The 26,416-nt window shown below is 40.9% G+C and overlaps 1 protein-coding gene across 3 annotated transcripts in view; it reads right to left on the bottom strand.

Moving 5' to 3' along the window:
• The window catches only part of LOC127417057 (integrin alpha-M-like), a 60,228-nt gene that overhangs the window by 16,976 nt on the left and 16,836 nt on the right, over positions 1-26,416 (bottom strand). For all 3 annotated transcript variants that reach the window (XM_051656765.1, XM_051656757.1, XM_051656775.1), the window contains 16 exons: positions 20,224-20,357; positions 20,008-20,153; positions 19,451-19,601; positions 19,190-19,322; positions 18,980-19,053; positions 12,902-13,037; positions 11,922-12,070; positions 9,320-9,445; positions 8,672-8,872; positions 8,238-8,368; positions 5,680-5,840; positions 5,331-5,491; positions 4,480-4,608; positions 1,962-2,035; positions 1,730-1,862; positions 274-372 (listed from right to left, as the gene is read on the bottom strand). In XM_051656765.1, coding sequence (XP_051512725.1) covers positions 274-372; positions 1,730-1,862; positions 1,962-2,035; positions 4,480-4,608; positions 5,331-5,491; positions 5,680-5,840; positions 8,238-8,368; positions 8,672-8,872; positions 9,320-9,445; positions 11,922-12,070; positions 12,902-13,037; positions 18,980-19,053; positions 19,190-19,322; positions 19,451-19,601; positions 20,008-20,153; positions 20,224-20,357 — 2,138 coding nt within the window. The remainder of the gene's footprint in view (positions 1-273; positions 373-1,729; positions 1,863-1,961; positions 2,036-4,479; positions 4,609-5,330; positions 5,492-5,679; positions 5,841-8,237; positions 8,369-8,671; positions 8,873-9,319; positions 9,446-11,921; positions 12,071-12,901; positions 13,038-18,979; positions 19,054-19,189; positions 19,323-19,450; positions 19,602-20,007; positions 20,154-20,223; positions 20,358-26,416) is intronic.

Genomic DNA, 26,416 nt, shown 5'->3' on the forward strand with positions numbered 1-26,416 from the left:
ATGTGTTTGCTAGGATGTTCTGGGTGGTTGGAAATAGGTACAAGTCATATGAGACCATCATCAAGTCTTAATGATATTCAGGTCCCTAGTAAGCCACACAATTTGAGGTATCATTCATGTCCGCAGCACAAATGGTGCGCCAAAATTTAATACTTGGGGTTAGGGGTTTGTTGAAATCTTAGTAACACCCATTTATCAGACGTTGCAATTTACAGTGAGAAAAAGGCTTTGTGAGGTCAGTGTTGATGAAAGTTGTTCTGGTGTTTTACTAACCTTCGCTCTCTGGCGGAAAGTTCTTGCAAGCCGGCATGTTGTGCGTGTGAGGTTTGAGAGCTCAGTCTGATTGGACACACACAACACCTGTCCACTAGACTACAGCATGAGAAAGAACAAGACTTCAAGCTATTCCTGGTAATTATGTTGTTATAAGTACAGCAGGTCAGGTTCTTAAAGGTAAAGTTCACCCAAAAATGAAAATTCTCTCATCATTTACTCATCCTCATGCCATCCCAGATGTGTATGACTTTTTTCTTCTGCTGAACACAAACAAATATTTTTTGAAGGATATTTCAGCTCTGTCGGTCCATAAAATGCAAGTGACCAACATTTTGAAGTGCCAAAATGCACATAAAGGCTGCAAAAAAATAATCCACATGACTCCATTTGTTAAATCTATATCTTCTGAAGAGATATGACAGGTGTTTGTGAGAAACAGGTCAATATTGAAGTCCTTTTTTTACTATAAATTATCCTTCCTTCCCAGTAGGTGGCGATATGTACAAAGAATGTGAATTGCCAAAAACAAAAGAAGAAGAATGTGAAAGTGGAGATTTATAGTAAAAAAAAAGATTTAAATATTGATCTGTTTCTCACCCACACATATTATATCGCTTCTGAAGACATACATTTATCGACTGGAGTCTTATGGATTACTTTTATGCTGCCTTTGTGTGCTTTTTGGATTTTCAAAGTTTTGGTCACCATTGACTTGCATTGTGTGGCCCAAAAGAGCTGAGAAATTCTTCTCAAAATCTTCGTTTGTAAGTCATACACATCTGGGATGGCATGAGGGTGAGTACATGATGTGAGAATTTTCATTTTTGGGTGAACTATAACTTTAATAATGATAAAAGAAGGTGAAACCTGAAAGTGAAAGCAAAGCTGCAACATGTTTCTGAGAGACCCCAAACGGACCTCAGATTGGAGAGATATCTTTCTTTGAATTATTTTTCTTTCAGATACACTTTCAAATTCTATTAATTTATGGAATTGTTACTTTTGATAGGAAATATGATACAGTGGTAGGAGTTCTCTTTATAGAATAACATACTCCTCTTTTTAATAGCATAACAGTATGATCCTACACTATCATGCATACTACCATACTATGCTACCACACACATTTTCTAAACAGCATACTACCACACTACTCTTTCTATTTCTGCAATATGCATCCTGTGCACATCATGCACTCGTTCATTTATCACACTGGATGTGAAAGTTAAGTCAATTTGCATTGCAATCAGGGTATTCCATGCATACCCAATTATATGCTATTCTAAACTTAACCTTGGTGAATGTGTTTAATACAGTATGTCTTAAATGAAGGTCAACTAACATGCTCAAAGGTACTACTTTATGGTCTTTAATCTGAAGAGTGTGTTTTAAGACACATACTATTTGTATCTGTATTATAAACTGTGATAAATTATTTTAGGGAGGTTCTGACCGCTTTGACACGGGTGAAGGACAGGATGGTGGGATGCTGAAGGAATAGTTCAGTGTCTGTGGAATCTTCTCCATTATTGGTCAACTCCACTAAGAGATTAACAGGGTAACCTGCAGTGCTCACCACTGTATCACTGAAAAAGAGATAATAAAAATTATAACACTGATGCAGTTGGATTCATTACACTGCATAAAGAGCATGAGCCAAAAGTGAAATAAAATTGAACACAAACCTCACAAAAGAGAGAGAAACATTTAAGTCCGATACACACACATGATCTTCCCCACACACCTTCTCCAGAAGCACCTGAAAAACACAAGGGGGGCTGTTTGAAAGTAGATTTTTAGGAAATTTGTGTGTTTTGTATGTGTGTATTGAGAAATTTGTGTGTGTGTGTGTGTGTGTGTGTGTGTAAAAAACAACAGTGGCATTATGTAAACAAACTGGCATTTAAAGGGTTAAAATCCTGAAAATGAATGAATATTTGGTAGTTATGATCAGGACTGATGTTGGTTAAAAATAATTAACTAACTGAAAGTGGAAAATAATATTAATATATAATATTATTATGGCAGTTTTTTAATGCAGTCATTTTTGTCCTCTAAGGACCTCTGAGTAACTTTTTTAAATTGACGCAAAAGGGTTAAATATTGATCTGTTTCTCACCCACACCTATCATATCCCTTCTGAAGACATGGATTTAACCACTGGAGTCATATGGATTACTTTTATGCAGTGGCGGGCCGTGTATTTTAAGTCTAGGCCTTCTGTGTGATTCATGCCATTAAGAAAGCAGTTTCATAATGAATAAGACACCCTATGCCTTTGGGCATCATACATTATGTCGCAGCTAACTAGTAATACCAACTGACATTTTATAAACACGTCCATGCACGAAAGCCAGAACTTGAAACGACACTTAATGCTCAAGCAAGCCTAATTTTAACTGCAGCATGACAATGTGAAATGAACGTCTCCCGAACAGACATTCAAAAATCTTAATTTTTCATATGAATCTACCAAGGAAGTCTATAATACCTGGAAAAATATATCTAATAATATTTGTGATTTAAATGTTGCTTGCAATAAATTTCGTTTCGTCAGGGTACACGGTTATGCTGCGTTCATTCAAGTTGGATGTGGGATATTCCGACCATAAATGCATTCCATTCCCCGATATTCAGAACTGCAACGCTACCATTAGCTTAGCAGGGGTTTGACTCTCATTAGAGATGTCTCCTAGCAACCCAACTGATAAACAATGCTGCAGCGCTAGCATTTGTGCTACAGGTGTACGATTATCAAAAGAGATTATAATGTTTTATACACCTGTTTCTGCAGGCATTTGTTAAACAAGCTTTAATATCATGTAATGTAAAAACAAACTAATTTATCGATATTACTTAATAATGTAATATAGAGGGTTTATCACTTACTTTGTATATCTCCCTGAGTGTCGACATGTTTGTGTGACATCATGCCCCTGCATCTCGGCGAAATCGGAGTTGAGAATTTCTGCACGAGCCTACAAGTTGAAATTCTGACTTCAAGATGCATTCCACTGCACTTTTCTTAGTAGGAAGTTGTAAAATCCGACTTTCCGAGTTGAATGGACGCAGCACTACTTCTCAAAACTTGATCCGACACTGAATGCTCAAGAAGCCTAATTTACACTTAGAAAACTCCTGATGTTGCTATAATGCAAAAAGCACTTACCAATTTACTTGAAGTGAAAATCAGCCCTGCTTTCCTGTTTAATTAATCAGTCGCACGATCATCTCAAGTTTGTAAATCCATAAGGATCTCTTTCTCAACGGCAATAGCGGCAGTGATGACAGCCGACTCGTCAGCAAGATCTCGCGCTCTTCACTTTCAAATTAAGTACATCACTTAAAGCGTGATTGCGTCACTCAAGGTCAGCTAGAAGGCCTTGACCGGAACATATCCTAAAGATCACACCCACCAAGAACAAATAGATCAATCTGATTGGCTGATGAATCTGACAATCTAACTTTAGTTGCCCATTCATTTGCACTGTTGGGGGATTCTGAAGAAATTCTGTAGGCCTGAGGGGGTGGAGCTCAGACTCACGCGCTGCTTCGGATTCGGGCATGCGATTTGTGAAACAGTTGTTATGCTGCGCTTGTAAGCATCAGGGAATAAATTCTGACTGGATAAACGTTTTTCTCTATTTGTTTATAGATTAATTAAGCGTGGAAAAATACATAGGCAAAAAGATGATTGAGGAATCGGCACTGTTTTTATTCTACCTTTATGTGCTTTTTTGAGCTTCAAAGTTTTGGACACTGTTAACTTGCATTGTATGGACCTACAGAGCTGAACTATTCTTCTACAAATCTTCACTTGGGTTCAGCAGAAGAAAGAAAGTCATACACATCTGTGATGGCATGAGGGTGAATAAATGATGAGATAATTTCCATTTTTGGGTGAACTATACCTTTAAGGCTTTCGATTTAACGTGTTAATTCAGTGTGATTAATTATATTAAAAAATCTCGATTAACCATGCCAAAGGGAATCGGCATTCTGTCCGAAGGGGGCAGTCAGTCAGCCTCAGATATACAGGCAACAAACCGCACTTACAGAGAGCAAGCAGCACAAAAACAGTCACAGCAGGACGCGTTTTTTAACGTGTTTTAAGTTATTTGATTGGGTCTTGACAGACAAGATATGCTTATACTGTAGCTGCACAGCAAAGACAAAGACTTGCTATTAATAACACACACTGACCATCCCTGTGAATGTAGGGTGGCAGTCAGGGCTCAGCACTGGTCTCAGGCCTCCTGTTCCTGGAATCAATTTTCCTGTTACATTCATCCTTATTGAGAGAGGAACCTCATGGTAGTCTGATATACACTCCTGTTTTGAAAACATACACAATTCAGTCAGACAGAGGAAATGTAAAAGATGAGCTCTGAAAGGTATAAGCACTTTGTGTCTTTATGTTAGCACAACACCAGCTCCACACATTCACTTTGAAGTGTGTAGAACACGCAAACTATACATTTATCTAATTAAATGGCAGCCTTTGTGATTTAATAATCACACTAGGACACAACATGATTGTAATTTGTGCGCTGAATGTTTATTGAATGACATTAGTACAACAGATGTATAATTTTTGGGTATCAGAGCATTTTTACGAGCATGAGTACAAGTACATGAGCATGATATCGGACCTTATTCCGATACCAGTATGTCTGTTAATGCATGATTTTCTATAAAGCTGCTTTGAAACGATGTGTGTTGTGAAAAGCACTATACAAATAAAATTACCTTCTATTTATTTCATGCTTTAATAAGATGATCATAGTTTTTAACATGTAATAATTAGTATTTTCAAAATTGATTTTCATAGTTTAATATTGAAAGTCTGGGTCTGGGACAAGGCTTAAACAGTAAAATCTGTACATAAAAGGCATCTGAGCCAAAAATAAATGAAGGCATGATAAAAAGTTTTAATAACATTTTTAATGAGACCTTCATATTTCAAAAAGGGAAAAGAAAGGGACAAGAAAGTGCCCAAGTCTCTTTCTCAAACACACATACAAACACACACATACATACACACAAATACTGACTGGGATGCTGATGGAGAGAGTAGTGCAGACAGGAGAAGTAGTGGTGAGGTTGCTGCTGGGGGTCCAGAAGAAGGAGGCTGACCTGGGACCGAACAACAACCGAGGGGCCCTGAGCTGAGAGTCCAGCTTCAGAGCCACTGATACCACAGCAGTGAGAGGATCTGCAAAACACACATACACATGTTTGATTTCATAAACGATATTCAAGAATTATCTTTTTAGCATCACACTTGATTAAATAATCATTGCTTAAAAAATGTACAGACTGATCCATACTGGCCTTACTATGGAAAAATTAAACATTCATCATCAACTAGCACATTTCTCTCAAGTTCTCAATCTAACTCACCTTGTATATTACACTTGATAACCTCCTTCAAGGTGACACAAATGGTAAGTGTGGCGACAGAACTGTTGAGGCCGAGGGGAGCGGAGCAATGGAAGAATTTCTGAGGAATGATTGGCGGGTCAACTGTGACGTTTATGGGCAAACACATGACCGGCTGAGTTCTGTTAAAATGTGATTAAAAAAGAATGTGATTATGGCTCTTCATAGCTAGACTATAGACAACTCTTGCTTCTATTCCACCCTTGTACGCACAGACTAGTCTCAGCCTCAGATGGCACACCCACTGACTGTCTAAAGCACACTGCACCTAATAAAGTTCGCAATCATTTGCTAACAAGCTCCAATCATGCTGCATGAATTTCCAGGAGACAGGGTGCACAGGTTTTATCAGTTTGCTGGAAAACAACGACTGCTACAAATCAGAAATATTTATCAAATGTCCACACTCATTTTTCACTAATTACTTCTGTAATATCTAATTAACCATTTGTAGACCCAGCTGAAAAGGCCAGCTTAACCAGTATACTGGTTAGTGCTTGTTTGGTGCTGGTCTAGCTAGTGGACCAGCATAGCCATGCTTTTCACCAGCAAAACCTAGCTGGGGAAGCTGGTTGACCAGCATGGTCTTGCTGATGAAGCTGGTTAAGCTAGTTAAACCAGCCCCCAAAACTCAACATAAGCAGGTGTCCAGCAATGCTGGTCTTTTCAGCTGCACCATTATCTAAATGATCTACCATTTTATTGCTCATAAGTCTATACTGTGGCAAGCAACATTGATTATTAATTTCAGGCTCTGTCCGCATTAATCCGGATGCATTTGAAAACAGCGTTTTTGTTTTCTAAACACTCTCTGTCCACATTGCTGTTTTCAAGCATTTTCAATAAGTTTCTCGTCCACATTGAAACATTTGAAAACGCTTAAATCTCCTTTCTGCACATGTGAAAAATTGCCATTTTCTGTACGGACTGAAATGCAATTGTCCTCGTGTTCCGTCACCGTGCAGCAATTCCGAGTAATCATCCCGTCGCCTTTGAAGGAATGCAATGTGAAAGTTGTACAAAGTAACATTTATCTTTAACAATGCTATCAAAGTGAATAGCAGGCACAACCATTGACATACATACATAGATACCATATTAGCAGCTGTTCCAATTGACCATGGCATGTTGGCGAATCCGCCATATTGGAAAGGTCAAGCACATAAAGGTATACGATCTTCAACAGTCTGGGGTCTTTTCTAGCAAACTTTCACATTATCTGATTTTCCATAAACACTGGGCAATATTTCAGATGATGTAAAATTCCAAATTAAACTGAATATTGGTAAAACGCTCTTATAAATAATGCTGATAATCAGAGCACTGTCTGATGCTGGAAGCTTCAAATATATAAGCGGTGGTACCAGTGATCATAAACCCAATGGGATAGATGGGTTATAACCATAAAGGAATCTAGCTCAAAAACATCTATAATATGTTTTTTAATTCAAACCATGAATTTTTTTTTTTAATCTAACATCCAAAATGTAATATAACTTCAATAGTAAGGGTAAGGGACAATACCCCTGGAGCAACCTGAAGATAAGTGCCTTGCTCAAGGACACAATGGTGGTAGCTGTGGGGATTGAACCAGCAACTTTCTGCTTACCAGTTTCTGTTCTTTAGCCCACTATGCCACCACCACTCAGCTATATACCACTATTTCTACACATAGTAAGTTGTATAGATATATAGAACTTTTCAGAGACTCATGATAGTAAATAAATCTTACTTGATGCAATTTCCTGACTTCACTTATAAAACAAGTTTTTTTTCCCATGGCAAACTGCAAATAAAGCCCTCTACAAATGAATATATCTTGGCAAACATACTGAAAATTAGCACCCAGTCAGTCAATTCATTACTTGATGAACTGTCTTCACACAACAGCGGTTTATGCAGCGGTCTGAGGCTTCTTCTCCATTCACTTATATTCAAACAGCTCTCCTTGTTAACCGTTCCAAGATGGTTGACATATCCAAACCAGCTGAATAAGGCATCTACACATGTATATATATGGGCACAAAAATGTCGCTACAACATGGACCAACATCTTGATTGTTTTGGGTTGAATGGATCACATGACTGCATGACATGGCAGCAAATATGTCATCGTTTTCAGATATCCCAGTTTTCCACGTGCACACTACAACGCGAAGACGATGTTTTCAAATGTATTCACTTATGAGAGCATTTTCGAAAAACTCAATTTTCACTGTCAAAAACACTGTTTCAGTACGGATGGAAGGCCAAAACATAGAGAAAAAGATGCGTTTTCAAATGAAAACTTATTTGCGTGGACGTGGCCTCAGATTTACCCTCCCATAAACATCACATTAAAACTAAACAAACTGTGGTTGGTTGCTTAACATGTTGGTCAAACAGTCTCTTCCTGTCTAAGTGGGTGGTTCTTGTACAAAATAAGATGAAAAGTGGACAAGATTTTATGTCGATAATCGAAAGTGTTGCTCTGCAAAACTACAGATACAAACATGTACTGTTCGAACACACACACTTGCCTGAGTACAGTAACAGCACCTCTAGATCCCACCACTACATCGGTGAGAGAGTCGGCAGTCAGATCACCTGCAGAGTGAACAGATACTCCAAAATACTGCAGCCCACGGCCTACTGCTGATCCACTCACTCTCTACACATGAAAATGGATAGAGGGAAAGAGATATATGAAGGACATCCAGATCTATCTGTTGTGGGTTTTAAAACATGTTCGCTAGTTCAGAGTTCCCACACTTTGACAAATCTTAGCAATCCTTAGACAAGCCCTTATAATAAATCTATCTTGTACAGATACGTAGATTGGGGGGCTTTCTCAGCAAATATTTATACATAATTAATCGGCATTTTATGTAATTAATTTGATTAAATATTTTTATCGATTGACAGCCATACATCACACAACCAAATGGTAAAATATTGGAAAAATTCTCCCTACCTGACTGTATTCTTTTCTGATACCTCCCGGTCGTCCCAAGAAAATGTAAATTGCCCCATTGCCCTTCTCTTCCTGAGGTGCCCCCACTGCCAACTCTTCAAGGCTGTCTCCATTCAGGTCCTGTAGAGCGGCCAGAGAAGCACCAAACTGGCCAAAATCGTTCCCCACTGCTCCACGGAGAAACATGGAGCAGTTCAGTGTCTAATGTGATAATGGGAATTTTAGCACATGCAGTATGCTACTGTAAACATTTTAGTTTTATGTGATGAAAGATTTATTAGTTAAAGGACATGAAAATGATTAGCATTAGCAGAGAGTGTTTATAGGTATGTGGTAAATACTGTCAAGTAACTTCTCACTAATAAAGAGTACCAGGGTCTCACCATAGATCTTGAACATATACCATAGAAGTACCATGTTTTTTTTTTTTTTTGGACAACACCACGATTGTAACAACATGATATTCTTTGATGTACCTTGTTATATGACCATGGTAATCAAACAGTACCATGGTATATATATAAATATCATAGTATTACCATCTGATACCATTACTGAAACACAGAGCCATCACAGTTGTTTCTTGTGTGTACTATACTCTATCAGTATCTTACTCAAGTATGAGTGTGTGTGATAATCCTGACTTACCTCAGTGTTTAGCGGGCAAATCCGGACCTCTCCTCCCACTCCATGAGCATAAAATAGAGGAGCCCCGACTGCTAACAACCCAGAAACACTCAACACACACAACTCTGCTCCAAAATACGAGCCCAGCTGCAGACAGAGAGAAAAAGAAAATGAAGAGATAAAAAAAGTAAAGAAAGCGAGTATGATTTGGAGAAAGTGAAGTAGATTTCCATTAAAGGGGTCATGTCATGAGGAATCAAATTTTCCTTAACATAAAAGAGGTCATTCTACTATAAAAACATATTGTAAATTTCAGGACTCAAAACTTAATCCCCAATGGAATAAAAGCATTTAATGAAACCAAGCGGCAAAAACACCTTGTTCTCTACTTCCGCGACTACCCTACGTCACTAGGGGGCCCATTCATTTTTGACCACCTCTACAGGGAAAAAACATCAATGCCTACTTAAAATCAATGCACCCTTGGCCCCGCCCACTGGTGCTTCAGTTCATAAACTGAGAAAGAGCAGGACAGACAGGCCCAGTGTGGCCTCACTATTCCTAAACACCAAAGGGCACCCATCTGAACTATTTTTAATTATTTCTGTATATAAACATACACTAGACAGATGTCCTCGACTGTTTTCATATATCTCGAGCTGCTTTTTAAACACGCGGTGACAAGTTACAACTCTGAAAAGGAGACGCCATTTGGTTTCATTCAGTTGCTGTGCCTCTTTTTGTTTTGGGCACAAATACGCCATGGTCGCGTTCTCACGCCCATCTGTGCTATTTTTAATTGTTGGTGTATATAAACATGCACTAGATGGACGTCTTTGACCATCTCGATGTGTTTCCGGCGATGTGCATTTCAGTGCAGGATGATACTGGAAACTGGATGTGTGTGCGTCTAGTTTACACCATGCTTTGTACTATGTATGTGCATCAAGTGGATGAGTCTTCAGCGTATTTCAGCGTGGATTGCATGCTTTTTTCGGCTCATATCAGCGTGGATCACTTGTGAACAGTCATTAAACGATTCAAGCTTTGGAAAGGAACTGTTGAAAAATGGGGTAGTTAAAAACACTATTGGTCCCGATGCAAAACCGTGAGTAAACAATTCCATGAAATATTTCAAATGTCATGACTGTTTGATAGTTTATGGTGCTGACACCCTGTCTACACGTGGTGTGTCTGCTGACGCCATTTAATAAGTTTGGATGCAATGTGTTGGATGCATGTTATGTGTAATCCTGAAATTTCGTTTTATAATGTTGTGGAGCTTGTTCATCCTCTTCCGATTGAGTTTCAAATATGGCTGTATTAGAGGGGCTGCATGATGTTAGCCAATCACAACAGAGGGCATTTACACTGAAGTTTCAAGGAGACGCTTGGGCCAAAACCAAGTGTTTGGTAAAAACAGAGAGCCAGAGACAGGGTGGGCAAATGATCATATACTACTAAAATATGACTGTTTTGGTGCAAAAAAATAAAATAAAAATTACTAACTTTATCAGTGGACCTCAGAAAAATAGCATTTCATGACCCCTTTAAGGAAATGTATAATCACACCAAACACCTTGTGCTAAATTATTCCAATTTCCTCTTCACTCTATCATGCAACTATTGACACAAGTAAACACATACATTACTACAAGAATAATACAGTGGCATCTTCAAACAGATGACGCTAAACCTTTCTGAGCCATTTTTGTCATTACATTTACCCAACTGGTTGGGAACTGATTTTTTAGTGTATGTATGAAGTCAGTTCCGCACAGTTGTCCTAGTAGAGTAACTAGAGGTGTAGTTCATCACATTAAACGAATATTCTGGGTTCAATACAAGTTAAGCTCAGTTGACAGCATTTATGGCATAGTGTTGATTACCACAAAATTATTTTGATTTGTCCCTCCTATTTAAAAAAAAAAAAAAAAAAAAAGCAAAAATCTGGGTTACAGTGAGACACTTACAATGGAAGTGAATAGGGCCAATCTGTAAACGTTAAATACCGTTTCAAAAAGGTTTCAAGACACAATATAAGTGTTAACATGATTTTCGTGTGATAAAATCACTTACATACCTTTTCTGTGTAAAGTTATATCCAATTTTACAACTTCATTCCCATGAAGAACGCCGTAAAAAATGCAATCGCGGTAGTCAGCGATTTAAACTTCACTATAAATGAACAGCTCAAATACCACTCAAGTTTTAACAGAAGAATTAAGTGTTTTTTAAATGATATGCTTCACATTTCTGTTTTTAAACCCAACAAAAATTGGCCCCATTCACTTCCATTGTAAGTGCCTCACTGTAACCTCGATTTTTTGCTTTTTTTAAAGAAAAAGAGTCAAATTTATATATATATATATATATATATATATATATATATATATATATTTTTTTTTTTTTTTTTTTTTGGTAATCAACATTATGCCACTAATGCTGTCGACTGAGCTTAACTTGTACTAAACCAGGAATATCATTGTGTTATAAATGTCACTTGGTTTGATTATTTTTATTTTTTATTTTGTCTTATTCAATGTTTTTAATTGTGGCTTAGTTGTCAATTTTGGGTCACTGTACTGTATGTTTAAATTAAGTTTAAATGCTTGTAATGTACTTGTGATCCGTATATCCTGTGCGAGACGGTCCAGCCATGGTTCTGATGGTTTTGTGTGAACCCCAGCACCAGACCCTTGTGTCTATGTCTTGGCGCCCCAGCAAAGTACACAACATCACCATTTACTGTCGCCACAGCTACAGAGTAACCTGCAGTGGGTTATAAAAATGTTGAAAATGAATAAAACTGTGATTATTTTTGCAATTCTGATTGGTGATGCTAACTGCACAGAAATTACACACTTCAGCTTTAAATAGTGGTAAAATATTACAAGTTTACAATTAAAACGAAATAAATAGACTGAATAGTGTGAGTTCACAAAATACTGTGCTGCAAACGTTGTAGTGTAATTAAGTGTGAGAAAGTATTTTCATTGTTTCCTCTACAACAGCACACAGTGAACTGTGGGTTGGGCCTGTATTTTGTTTTGAAACAGAACTGCATTACGGTTAAAGCAGCTGTGATGTCTGCGGTGGTTGCAGTACATTAGAGGCACAGTGTGCATGACTAAAAACTGACGTAGTATGAGTGAATATGTTCAAAAACAGCGCGGCTGCATTAACTGTTCACGACTGCAGTGCAGGATATGGAAACATCTGCAGTTAGATGATAAAAATATCTTACCGCATACAGTCGACACAGTGAGACCAACTAAACAGAAATAAGTTTCTTCCTGCCTAAAATGAACACATCACACTTCATCAACAACACAACTGCATGTTGTATGGTTCAGTAATATTTACATAATTTTACTCAGAGTGAAAGTAAAACTAAAATGTGTGAACATACAAAATGAAAAACCTGGCTTTCTGTTAAAATGTCATTTCTGTAATGATCACTTTTGTCCGTAGCACAAACGGTGCAGGAGTTACACGTTAAAGTTGAATACTTATGTTAGTAATGGTCTTAGCAAGCATTAAAAAAAATAAATAATAATAATAATATATATGGCAAAAATTAATTATTTAAGAGTGTCTTACCCAGATATGAGTCGCGGATGTCCTCCTCTGTTTTTGTGGCATTAATAAATGAAGAATTAATTAGTTGATGAGTAAGATCCTGCACAATCCCTCCTGACCATGAGTATGCCCCAACTGCTCCAAACAACTTCAAACCCTACAGTAATACAGAGAGAGACTTTTCATTTCATTTAGAAAATCATATTACCACCACTACATAACATAACTGTAAAATACCCCATCTGACTGTAGCTGCCCAGATAGCACACATACATGTATGTCTCTGAGATGTCTGTTTTAGATATTTTCATCTGGAAAGCCTCACAATCTAATTAACATCTGCTAAACATCATAAAAAGATCAGATTTACGGGGCCTGGGTAGCTCAGCGAGTATTGACGCTGACTACCACCCCTGGAGTCATGAGTTCGAATCCAGGGCGTGCTGAGTGACTCCAGCCAGGTCTCCTAAGCAACCAAATTGGCCCTGTTGCTAGGGAGGGTAGAGTCACATGGGGTAACCACCTCGTGGTCGCTATAATGTGTGGTTCTCACTCTCGGTGGGGCACGTGGTGAGTTGTGCGTGGATGCCGCGGAGAATAGCATGAAGCTTCCACACGCGCTACGTCTCCGCGGTAACGCGCTTAACAAGCCACGTGTGGATTAGACGTGTGGATTGACGTCTCAGACGTAGAGGCAACTGAGATTCGTCCACTGCCACCCGGATTGAGGTGAGTCACTATGCCACCACGAGGACTTAGAGCGCATTGGGAACTGGGCATTCCAAATTGGGGAGAAAAGGGGAGAAAAAAAAAAATCAGATTTACAAACATTCGTAAATGTCTCAAATACATCTGCTGAATGTCTTATTGACATCTGAGACATACTTATTGACATACATCTTATTGACTTATTGGAGATGAGCAAACAACATAAAAAATACGTCTTCCAGAAGTAAACATACACAACAATGTCTGGGTGATGTACGTGTACTATAAAGGTGATTTTACTAGCTACTAGCTGGATTTGTAGCTAGGCCAAGCTTGTCATTTATGGTCATTAGCTGGTCTAGATGGTTTATTAGTGGGTGGTGCCAAGGTCGATCTTAACTCTCAAGATAGGGGGCTGTTCACACAGGATGCATTTTTGTATTCCGTCTGCAATGTTTTTTTTTATTTTTTTATACAATGGTATATGCTTCTGTTGAAGCCGTCAGTCCACGTCATATCAAATTCATGTTTAATAGCAGAATTCCAGGTGAAAAACTACACTACCCATGAATCCTGAAAGGAAACGATTCCCCAGTCAAAAAATCACGACCAACAAAGCACGCCAAAAGCTCTCTGCAGCGACCGCCCACTCACATGATGCACTGCGAATAAAGCAAATTCAGTCAGTCTCCCTACATTTTCAAACTACATATATATATTTATATAATATCTGAATATTTTGCAATATAATTAAAATATAATCTTATAATCAACAACTTTATGAAAAATATATAAAACTTTTGTTTTAATATTTAATTTCATTACATCATTCTCATTGCTTCATGGGATTGTAGATTATTCTCTCATGAAAGACATTAAGTACACAGTCATGTTTCTTTATGTTTTGTCCGATTTCAAATACTTTTTTGCTTCAAATCAAAGTTTGTAACTGTGAAGGTGAGGGCGTGGTCGAGCATCCATCTGGGGAGAGAGAAAGCGGTAAGGACATCCACCTGAGATGAACTGTGACTAATTACCATTTCTATGTTCACAGTGAGAGATAAAGGATGGCCCAGTCCACCGAAAGAGGGAGAGAGAGCCCAGCTGAGAAGCTGCATATGTGTTGGCCGCTGCCGTTGATCTTTTATATTGTAGAGCCTTAAGTGTGTGTGCGTGTGAAGATGTACTGTTGCGCTATAAAGTTTTGAGTTGATTAAAAGACATTCCTGTGTTGGAATTACCGTCTCCCGCTTCCTCTTTTGAATACGAACATCTGTTACACTGGTGCCGAAACCCAGGATAAGGAGGAATGTACGCTGCAATGGAGTCATCTTCGCCACTGGAGGAAGTGTCATATCCCTCACCAGCATTCACCAGGCTCAACACCAGGCCCTTGTGAATTTGTGGGTGGAGCAGCAAAAGCACTTCGAGGCACTCCTTCAAGGCCAAAAAGAGGACAGACGGGCATTGCAGAGCTTGGTACCCCCGGAGGCACACCACGACCCTGGCAACAATGAACCCCCATGTGATGTTGGTGAAGATGGGGGCGCAAGATCACCTGGAGGCCTTTCTGGAGCTCTTCGAGCACACAGCCCAAGCTCTGGAATGGCCGCGGGCGCAATGGGCAGTCCATCTCCTACCGCTGCTGACCGGGGAGGCCCAACTCATGGCCAACAACTCCCGGTCGACAACCTCCGGAGGTCTGAAGAAAGCCATCCTGCAGCGGGTCGGCCGCAGTCCCAAAAAGCATCATCAGTGGTTCCGATTCCTGAAGCTGAGCAAAGTCGGCCGCCTGTTTGCCTTCGCTCAACAGCTCCATGACGCCTTCCGGTGGTGGGTGCTGGCTGAGGAGCCCAGCGACCTGGGGGATGTCCACTGGTGTGGGCGTGAGGTTTGAGCCGGTCTGTTGGAGTTACGGGGAGCCGCGACACGTCCGCAAACAGTGTCCAGTGATGGAGGTAGGGATGTTGATCCGGGTGCCCAACACTCCACAGGCTGCCCCCGATCGAGCCAGGACATACCAAATACCAGTGAGAATTGGGGGGGGGGTACATACCAAGCCTTTTTGGATTCAGGTTGTAACCAAACCTCCATTCATCAATGCTTGGTTCAAAATGGGGCACTGGATACAAATAATCAGATGAAGGTGAGGTGTGTGCAAGGGGATATTTATGATTTTCCTGTAGTGACTGTCACTATTCTATATCAGGGTCAAAAGCATAACACTGAGGCTGTGGTTAGTTCCCGCCTCACTCATCCACTAATTTTGTGTATTAATTGGCTGGCTTTTCCCAAAAACAATCATTTGTATCGAGTGATGCAGGATGCTCAGTCAAAAGAAGATACAACCCAGTTGTTCGTACCAAAGAGTCGTCAGGAAATGTTGTTCCAGGCGGCTCCTCATAGTCCGATGGCAGGTCATTTGGTATAGGGGAAAACACTAAGCTGTCTCATGGCCTGTTTCTATTGGCCGGGCATTCGCGGGGATGTTAGCCGGTGGTGTGCGATATGCCACAAATGTCAGCTGGTGAATCCAACGGCCACTCCAAAAGCACCATTGCGCCCTCTTCCGTTGATCATGGTTCCCTTTGACAGAGTTGGCATGGACCTCGTCAGGCCATTAGAACGGTCAGCAAGCTGGCATCGCTTTGTGTTGATTCTGGTGGACTAGGCAACGCGATACCTGGAAGCAGTGCCTCTTTGCAACCTCTCAGCACGTAGTGTTGCGGAGGCACTCTTCAGAATAATCTCCCGAGTGGGGATTCCTAAAGAAATCCTCACTGATCAGGGCAGTACTTACATGACACGTACACTACACGAGCTGTATGAATTATTGGGTATTAAATCGATTTGGACAAGCCTGTACCATCCACAAATGGACAGCTTAGTTGAACGATTTAATAAGACCTTCAAAAATATGATTCGTAAGTTCGTGCATGAAGATGCTTGGTATTGGGATAAGTGGCTCGAACCTCTGTTATTTGCAGTGCAAGAGGTCCCGCAAGCCTCCACGGGGTTTTCCCCATTTTAATTGTTATATGGGTGTAAGCCCCATGGTGTCTTAGACGTCATGAAGGAAAATTGGGAGGAGGGACCCTCACAAAGCAAAAATGATATCCAATACGTTCTTGACCTGAGAGCAAAACTCCATACACTGGGGCATCTATCACAGGAGAATTTGCTACAGGCACAAGAACGTCAGTCCCAGATGTATAACAGGGGAGTGTGACTACGGGAGTTTGCACAGGGAGATAAAGTCCTTTTATTACTACCCACATCGAGCTCTAAATTACTCGCAAAGTGGCAAAGGCCCTTTGAGGTCACACGGCAAGTTGGGGAAGTCGATTATGAGGTAGTGCGTATGGATAGAGGTGGTCGCGTATGGGTCTTGGGCAAGTCGCAATTGCTGCAGTTTTATCAATTTGTGGTCACACCTGCCCGTGACCTAAGTGGAACCCAAGATAAATTTGAGGCTTGTTAAATTTACCACCTCAACCTACTAAAACCATGGAGAGAGGCGGTCCCCGTATCCTTGGCAACGGTAGTTCCGGAGAGGGAGGAGCTCAGACCAGAGGTGAATTTAAAAGCCCATCACTTCACCCCGGTCCCTTGCAGAGACCTTCGATAGTAGCCGGCCAGCCCCAGAAACTGTCTCACCTCCTTTGGGGGGGGGGGGGGTTGGGCAGTAATAGAAGAATCCCAGAGCGATTGGGCCAGCCTGGTGATTCTGGTGCCTAAGAGCGATGGCTCCGTCTGGTTCTGTGTGGATTATAGAAAGGTCAGCGTGGTGTCAAAATGTAATGCTTATCCACTGCCTTGTATTGACGAACTGCTCGATCGGTTGGGCTCGGCTCCATTTTATTTGACACTGGATTTGACAAAGGGATATTGGTAGATCCCCTTGATGCCGATGTTCTGTGAGAAAACGGCCTTCAAGTGGGTGGTCCTCACTCTCCGCTACTATTTGTTGGGACGACCATTCACCCTCTGCCAATGCCAGGATCACATGTTGGTATCTGGCACACCAGCCATTTAAGTTCGAGGTGGTCCACAGACCGGGGGCACAGATGGCTGTCACGGACTTCCTCTCCAGAAAAGGGGGGAGGGGGGGTTGGGCAGTCTGGATGGTTCCCCTGGCCTGAGTTGGATGGTGGGCATATGTGGAGGTGTGGCCGTGGTCCAGCGGCCATCTGGGGAAAGAGATAGCGTTAAGGACATCCACCTGAGATGAATTATGACTAATTACCATTTCCATGTTCACAGTGAGAGTCGGGGGAGATATAAGATGGCACAGTCCAACGAAAGAGGGAGAGAAAGCCCAACCCAATGCAAAGCTGCATGTGTGTTGGCTGCTGCTGTTGATCTTTTATATTGTAGAGCCTTGAGTTTGTGTGCATGTGAAGCTGTACCATTGCGCAGTAAAGCGAACGTTTTGAGTTGATTAAAAGACATTCCTGTGTTGGAATCGCCGTCTCCCGCTTCCTCCTTATGATCCAAACACAAACATCTGTTACAGTAACGTTGTGGTTTACCTCAGGGCTGGTTGGTTTGCTTTATGAAATCTCTATGGAAGAAATGAATGGGAAAAATGCTTCCAGAACCAAGAAGACTGAAGTTGGCGGGCACATATACTATGTGAAGTCCCCCTTAAAGCTGTTGTGTGTCATTTCTGCACCACTAGCAGCACCAAATGGTTTTTCAGGTTTAAGTTAGTTTCTTCAAACACTCCTCCGTCTTCCATTGATCCAAAAAACAGATAACCCCACCCCAAATGTACGGCATTAGCAGAGAGGCATACAGTTTTCTTAATTGCTACTACACATGCACCGCTCAGTTAATTTTTTGCTGTTCACAGAGTCCACAGCTGTCAAATAAGCCGTTTTCATACATGAAACCTGCTAAGTTGCAGTAAAATTGCTGGACTACCTTTTCTTTTCGCTAGTCCTTTTATCATACCAAAAGTTATTTAGTCAAAAGTAAAATAATCTCTAACTGTTTCACTAATCTGTCGACTACTTTCTTAATCCGCTTTGAAAGAGAGAAGCACTTTTGTTTCAGTGTGTGTCCAATTAGATGACATTTTCCTCCACAACGTAGATAATCACCATTTTCGACTCACGCATCACAGGCTTACAACTAAACGTCAGTACTAGAATGCAATATTCGGTGGGGCACTTGTATGTTTAGCGGGGGCAACGCTGATCGTTTCGCTATCAGTCCGGGGGGTGGAGTGCCCCTTGATTGTTTCACTGTCAGTCAGGGTGAGGCAAACCTAGGGAGGCAATGCCCCCCAGTTTTTTTTAAAAACCATGCAGAGGGTTTTAATTTTTGATATAAACAAAAGCTACACATATTAATGTCAGACTGATAACATTGGGAAACATTACTGACCTTAGAGAGGGCCACACTTAAGCCGCCCTGTGACAATTCCATCTGAAAAGAGCTGAAATTCCCTGTGTCAGTCCCTAAAGAGAGAGAGAGAGAGAGAGTGAGAGAGAGAGGGAGAGAGAGAGAGAGAGAGAGAGAGAAAGCATGCACTATGAGATTTTGTTTAATGAGATGCTAGTTTATTTTGTTTTTTCCTCTATTATTTCTCTGTACCTTCAATGGAGAATATTTTTTCCCTCAGCTGACTTAGAATTGAGATGAGAGCGCTGAAACTCACTGTCTCGAACACAAACTGAGGAGAGGAAGCGATTTTCTCCAGCTCAGAGAGAGAATACGCCTTACCAACCTGAAGAAGAAGAAAATGACCATCATGACACCCAGCATTTTGAGAATAGAGATGTTGGAAACAGATGCTGTTAATAGATCTTTAATTGTACATAATCCCGAATATTCCTTTCAAAAGTCTGAGTTTACCCCAAGGGCAAATCTCTTAACGCCTCGTTCAATGGCTATGGGGATGACATTTTCAAAAGTTTCATTGTCGTTTGACTTTCCATCAGTGATCACCAGCAATAACTTCTGAGAGTTGTTCCTCATGCCCACCTTCTCAGAAAACATCTGATCTCTGAGACAGAACAAAAGAGAAAGAAGCATGTGTACATAAACAAGTTATTAAAAAAATATTGCATATGGAATACAAGAAGGGGTCCTGTATGAATGGCTCCTAGGTCTTCCTCAGAAAGACTGAACTCAAGTGCAAAATGGATTGCTGTGGATTGTGTACCTGTGATAGGTTTATATTTAAACATATGGAAATCAAACAAACAATATACTGACTTCTAAAACCATTTTTTTGCATGGTCTAATCAATGCTTTCATCAGCCACAATAATGCATTGGCTTTGAATTATCTTCATTTGGGCACTTTTCACAGCAAATTTAGCTTTAAGTGATTAATTCCATTAATTAATCAGCAAATAATGTAATTAAAAGTTTTAGTCATTTTGTGTGGTACACTTTACATGCACTCACAACACAAAGCGTATAGCAGAAGGAGTGTGTGTGTCGCCCTTTGCCTGCGTCACATATTTCATTAGCTCATCGGGGTCTGGATTCACTGCAAAGTTCTCAAAGTGAAAGACAGCTGACACTCTGGTAGAGAATTTCGCCACAGCAACCTGAAATAGAAAATAATATTAAACAATAGAAATGTAACAACAACAGACACACACATAAGCACAAACAAACCTGGGCTTTTGTGTCCAAGAACAAGCCAATCAAGTTCTTGATGAATTTGATCATCATTTTGAAATCCTCATCGGAGATACTGCCAGAGTCATCAAACAGAATAACAGCATCCAGTGGGGGAATAACGTGACATTCTGAAAACACACAAACACAGAATCTGCAGTTTGACATAAAATAACAAATATAACAGTGTTTAGGGTAATGTGTTACAAGTAACATGCATTCTGTTGCATTCCTTCTGACCACCAGAGACGGTGCTACAGCAGTGGATAATCGCAGCACCAGCCAGATAGGTCAAAAACATATACCGTCAAAGTCACACAGTGACATAAGCAGAGCTGAGGGAAATACAAGCCACTGCAGCTCGACACCAAGCATTTATTGTTTTCTCAATCTCGCCTTCGGATTAGATCATAAGAGTATTCATCGCATCATCAAGTGCAGCTGTTCTCTGAGCAGCGAATACTCATCCTCCCAAGTTTTGACGATACTGTTTTGCATTGGATTGAATTATTTTTGTTCATCTTGATTTCGGTTGGTAAGTTAATTTCTAATACAGAGCTCATATTTATATAATGTTGGTGTCACTGTACCTCATGGTTCTATCCAGGGGTGTGTCATTTATGCTATTTGGCTAGGTATCCCCATTAGCTCATATCCTCGTTGATTTTACCTTTTTAATTGCTTATGAACATGTTGTTTTACTGGTTTTTGCATATCGCTGTTTAACACGCAGTAAAGATAAAGCGTTTTGTTGAAACTGACTAGTTTTGCATTTATCAAAAGTCTCACACTCTTTTTCTGTTTTCTTTTTTTTCAGTCTCTGTTATGGTAGAATTGGTTCTTGCTTATATTTCCGTTCCATTATTTTGTGTTCTTTCTCTTACGCTCTTATGTCGGTGCTAACCTTAGTTTTTTTTGAGCCAATAATTCTGAGTCAATGAATTGGTATTCTTCCTCCTCTCTGCTCTTCACGGTTCATCTGGGCAAAGTATATTTAGCAATCAATCCTTGTGGTTCTATCCGAAAGACTCTACTTACCACCACTGAAATTACTTACAACTCCATTTCTACTGCTTATCCCCTGAATTGCCGGCTCAGTTTTAATGAGCTTCTTGCTGATGATGGGCATGATCTTTACCCATCACCCCTGGGACTTCATCATCTGAGGGATGCACTTACTGACCCATGCCTGCATAGTAGTTTTCTGCCCCCTCTGTTCCACAGTTCTTACAGAGGGCCTTGTTGGCACTTCTGACTACTCACCATCAGGTGTGGTTCGCTCAAGCCAGATTTCCCGAGACCTGTAAAAAAACCCTGAGGGACCTACCCATTGCCCCTGGACATCTTTTTGGTATGGATGTCTTTGAGGTGTTGGAAAAGTGCATGAAATTGTCTGAGACATCCAGCAGCTCACACAGGTGCAACGTGACCCATACTTCAGAATGCCAACAACACCTGCTAATCACCATTACACACCTTTGCAGCCAAGCTTCTGTCACTTTCCCACCAATCAACCTCAGCCCCAGCAGAGTTTTCATGGCTCTGAAGATGCACAAATGCATTACCCCATGGTTGCCCCACCCCCCGTCATACCCCGGGGGCACTGCATCAGTACCCCATCATAACCTCGAAATGCATGAGATGTTCGGATCAGTGGTCGGATGTTTATTGGGACAACATCTGAGTTATTGGAGAGGCACAGTGTCGTGCCCTTGGGTCTTGACAACTTGTAAGTAAAGGATATACTTTGCAGTTCCGACTCTGTGCCCCAAAGTTTTCCCCAATGAAACAACTATTGTGGTAGACTCAGTCCATTCAGCAGCACTGTCTCAGAACATGTGTTCATTGAAAAGAGCAGTAGAGAAAGTTGTGCCAAGTTCAAAGGGGTGTTTTTTACTCAACATATTTTCTTGTTCCAAAGCAAGACAGAGGTTTTTGTCCAATTTTAGATTTAAGGAGATTTAAGTTTTTAAAGAGGCTTCCCTTTCACATGTTGCGCATGGCCAACATTCTTCGTTCGGTGACGGAGAGATTGGTTTACGAATGTCAACCTCATGGATGTATATTTTCATGTTCTGATTGCTGTGCATTATAGGAATTTTCTATGTTTCAATTTAAGAACCATACATATCAGTTCAAGGTTCTGCCTTTCGGCCTTTCTCTGGCCCCTCGAGTGATTACAAGATGCATGAAGGCTTTGTCTCAGTCCCGGATGGCGGACATCCTGAAGCTTCTTGCTCAGTTTCTTTTGGGTGCAACTCTTCAGTAGGGGGTGTTACTAAGGCTGATTGGGATGCTGACAGCAGCCATCCCTGTGATTCCCCTGGAGCTGCATCACCTACGGCCCCTGCAGGTGTGGAATAACAGCCTTTGGTTGGACCCATTCCATCATTGTCATCGACAGATTGTAGTCTCACCTAGAAACTGGCTACATCCAGGTGAATGGAGGCTTCAGACCAGTGGATCTGGCAGGAGTTCGGTACGGCGGAGGTAAACCTTTTTGCTTCAGAAGAAACAACTCACTGCCCATGGTAGTTTGCCCAGATGGAAATGCCCAGTTCACTGGGACAAGATGCACTGTTGCACAACTGGCCGGATTGTCTCCTGTATGCTTTTCCCCTGATTCCTCTGTTGTGGGAGACATTTCACAGAATTGCTTGGGACAGGCTTCTGGTAGCACCATGGTGGCTGTCCTGACCATGGTTTCCCTTGCTTCTAACTCTGTTAGTGGGAAGACAGAGGCATCATTCTCATAGTTATCATTGATAATCATAGCTGGATGGCCTCATTTGGTATCCAGAACTGGCTCGTCTGCAGTTATGGATTTGGACTCTGGGAATTCCCTCCTAGTGCACTGTGAGCCCTCGGTCGTTCACAATGTTCTCAATGCGAGGGCTGCTTCTACACGATTGCTTTATGCCTTTCGATGGAAGTTTTTCTGTTCATGGTGTGAGATTTGTGATTTTCTACTTCCTTTTGAGCTGTTAAAGAATGCAGACCTTAAGTTGAAGTCCTTAAAATTGGGCCACCTACTGGCCGTTACATCTAACAAAAGGGTTAGGGAGCTTCATCTATTGTCTGTGAGTCAGTCCTGCATGATGAAAACCGAGGGTACTGATGTCACCATCTGGCCCTACCCAACCTTCATTCCTAAGGTGCTCCTACACCAGTTTATTAATCAGTCCATTGAGCTGTGTTCTTTCCAACCACCAGCACTTGAGTCCGAATGTTAAAGATGATTTCTTTTCTGTGTCCTGTGCCAGCTTTGAGGTGTTATGTAGAGGCTACTGGGCAGTTGAGACAATCTGATCAGTTGATTGTTTTTTACGGTGGTGTTAAAAATGGTGCCCCTCTGTCTAAACAGAGGCTGTTACAGTGGGTTGTTGAAGTCATCGCCATGGCATGCAAGAAGGCTCAGCAATCCTTGCCTGGAGCAGTCACTTGCCATTCCACCAGGGCAGTTTCCTTTATTTGGGCTGCCTTCAGGTGTAGGGGTGTAACAATCCATCTATCTGGATCGATGCATCGATTAAATAACCAACTATGCAATGTCATTGATGCAATGCATAAACATCAATGTATATATTTTTTAAGATGCACATTTATTATGACACTCTTATGCCAGCCACGTCTGTACGTGACGATGCAGCAACCTTATGATATTCATCTCGCTTTATAAACACTAAATATGGTCCTCATGTGGGACATGGTTCTCCATGCGCGCCCATCAACAGGGCTGCAAGCTGCAGTTACAGGAGAGCACAGCGGCTTACATGCGCGATTAAATCAGGCTTCCCTCAATATCATGGTGCATTTGAATTCCATATGTGAATTTTCTATTTTAAAGAGCTATGGAGCAATTCAACCAATTAAAACAGCTAAAGAGCTGCAATATTCTGAACAGCGCTCATGAGGGAAAGAGAAAACACCAGCATCAGTTATAAGACTTTTCCCATCTTCACATCAACCCCCTAACTAACATTTATCACAGTAAACTGTAACTGAATTTTTCAATACAACTGTGGAAGTTGTACACAAGAAAAAACACGGATAGCACATACTCTCCTGTCATGGGTAACTATTTTGGATTGAAAGACTTGCTTGACTGTTGTAGAGAAGACATATAGTCACTGTAGTGTTAAATTGAATCGAATGGATGCGTATCGTGGCAGACTCTGAGGTATTGGCAAACATCGGATTGCTGGCTAAGAGAATCGATAAAAGATTGTATCATGATGAAACTGGTGATTTACCAGAAAGGGGTGTTTCTCTTACTGACATCTGTGCTACAACCACCTGGTCCTCTCCTTGTACCTTCACAAGATTTAACAATGTCAATATTGCCACATCCCATGATGTGAGCTCGGCTGTTCTCCGCGATAACCCCTGTTTTTCAGGAGAGTCCATTCCTTGTGACTTTGTTGGTATTGGTCATCCACTACTGTAGCACTGTCTGTGGCAGCCAGAATTCGACAAGAGAGAAGTGTGATCGATTCAAGGAATGCAAAAAACATTTACATCAACGGAAGGTCGCTTTTGCACTGATTTTCGGCCAAATTGAGAATGCATGCTAAGGATGGCCGTAAAACATTCACATGCCCACAGCAAGTGGATGTCCTTCATAAAGTCAGTGGATTGAGTAAGTCATCTTGTTGTACTCATGTTGTAGCCGAGTGGACTGGCTCACTGAACATTCGCTTGACTGTTTGAAGAATCTGCGTGCTCTTTTTGTGCTGGTTCCGCCTAGCGGCTGGAGTTTATTTTGTAGAGTAACACACCTTTAGGACAGTTTTATGGATGAATCAACATGCCCTTTGTGCTCAATCTGCCTACTGGCTGGAGTTTGTTTTGTGGAGTATTTCTTGCAAAGTCATTGGAGTAAGTCATTTGCTTGCACTCATTTTGCAGCCGAGTGGACCGGCTCACTGAACGTTCGCTTGACTGTTTGAGGAATCTGTGCACTTTTTTGTGCTGGTTCCGCCTATCAGCTGGAGTTTATTTTGTAGAGTACCATACCTTCAGGACAGTTTTATGGATGAATCTACATGATCTTTTTGTTTATTCTGACTATTGGCTGGAGTTTGTTTTATAGATTATCTTTTGCTGTGTAATTTTGTCTCACAAAATTTTGTATAGAAACACCGGACTTGAGCAATCCGACGGCAAGGTTGTCGCTGGGATTCTCGTAGGTGTGCATGGACTGTTTGAGTTTGGAGGGACGGATGCCAGTTGGCGCTTTTGTACACAGGGTTAATGCACACGTGTTTCTTTTTTCTGCTTGTTTTGTTCTGGGAGATGTTCGGGTTTTGATGGTTGCACTGAATGGTACAAACAAATTGATTAATTTCAGATTATTTTACTCTGGATAGGGGCACCCAGCATGGTTGCCCTCTTTCCCCATTGTTGTTCTGTCTTGCCCAGGAAACATTGGCAGCCACGATTAGAAAGGAGGATGATTTTCCTAGGGTTGTGGCAGGAGGTGTGGTGCATAAGCTTTTGCTTTACGCAGAAGATATTTTATTATTCGTCTCTGACCCTACTAGATCTATGCCTTGCCTCCACATAATTATTAATTCCTTTTCTAATTTCTCAGGATATCCAAAGCTTTGGCTCTGACAGCGTATTGTCCTGTAACAGCTTTTCAGCCGGGCACCTTCCAGTGGCCCAAGCAGGGCATTAAGTATTCGGGCATTTTATTTCCATCAAGTTTGAGTGATTTAATTAGAGTTAATTTTGACCCTTTAATAAAAAGTTTTTCGAGTGATGTGGACAGGTGGGCATCTTTACATTTGTCTATGATTGGGAAGGTTAATGTTATAAAAATGAATTGTATTTCAAAATTCAACTACCTGATACAATCTCTCCCCACTGAAGTACCTCTCACTTATTTTAAACAATTTGATAGTATAGTCAAATCCTTTATTTGGAATGGTAAACTTCCTCGGATGCATTTTAATAAGTTACACAGGCCAACTGACAAATGTGGGTTAGGTCTCCCCAAGATTTTATTTTACTATTATGCTTTTGGTCTCAGACATTTGGCACATTGGTCACTCGCACCGGAGAGGGCCCCTCCCTGGTTTTGCATTGAATAAGAGGCCCTTGCCCCTATTTCACCATTACAAAGTCTTTCTACCAAATTGCCCAGAAAAGTAAAATCTCATCCCGTCATTTCACACTTGCAATCAGT

Source organism: Myxocyprinus asiaticus, chromosome 3, assembly GCF_019703515.2.
Source record: "Myxocyprinus asiaticus isolate MX2 ecotype Aquarium Trade chromosome 3, UBuf_Myxa_2, whole genome shotgun sequence".
NCBI classification, from domain to species: Eukaryota; Metazoa; Chordata; class Actinopteri; order Cypriniformes; family Catostomidae; genus Myxocyprinus; species Myxocyprinus asiaticus.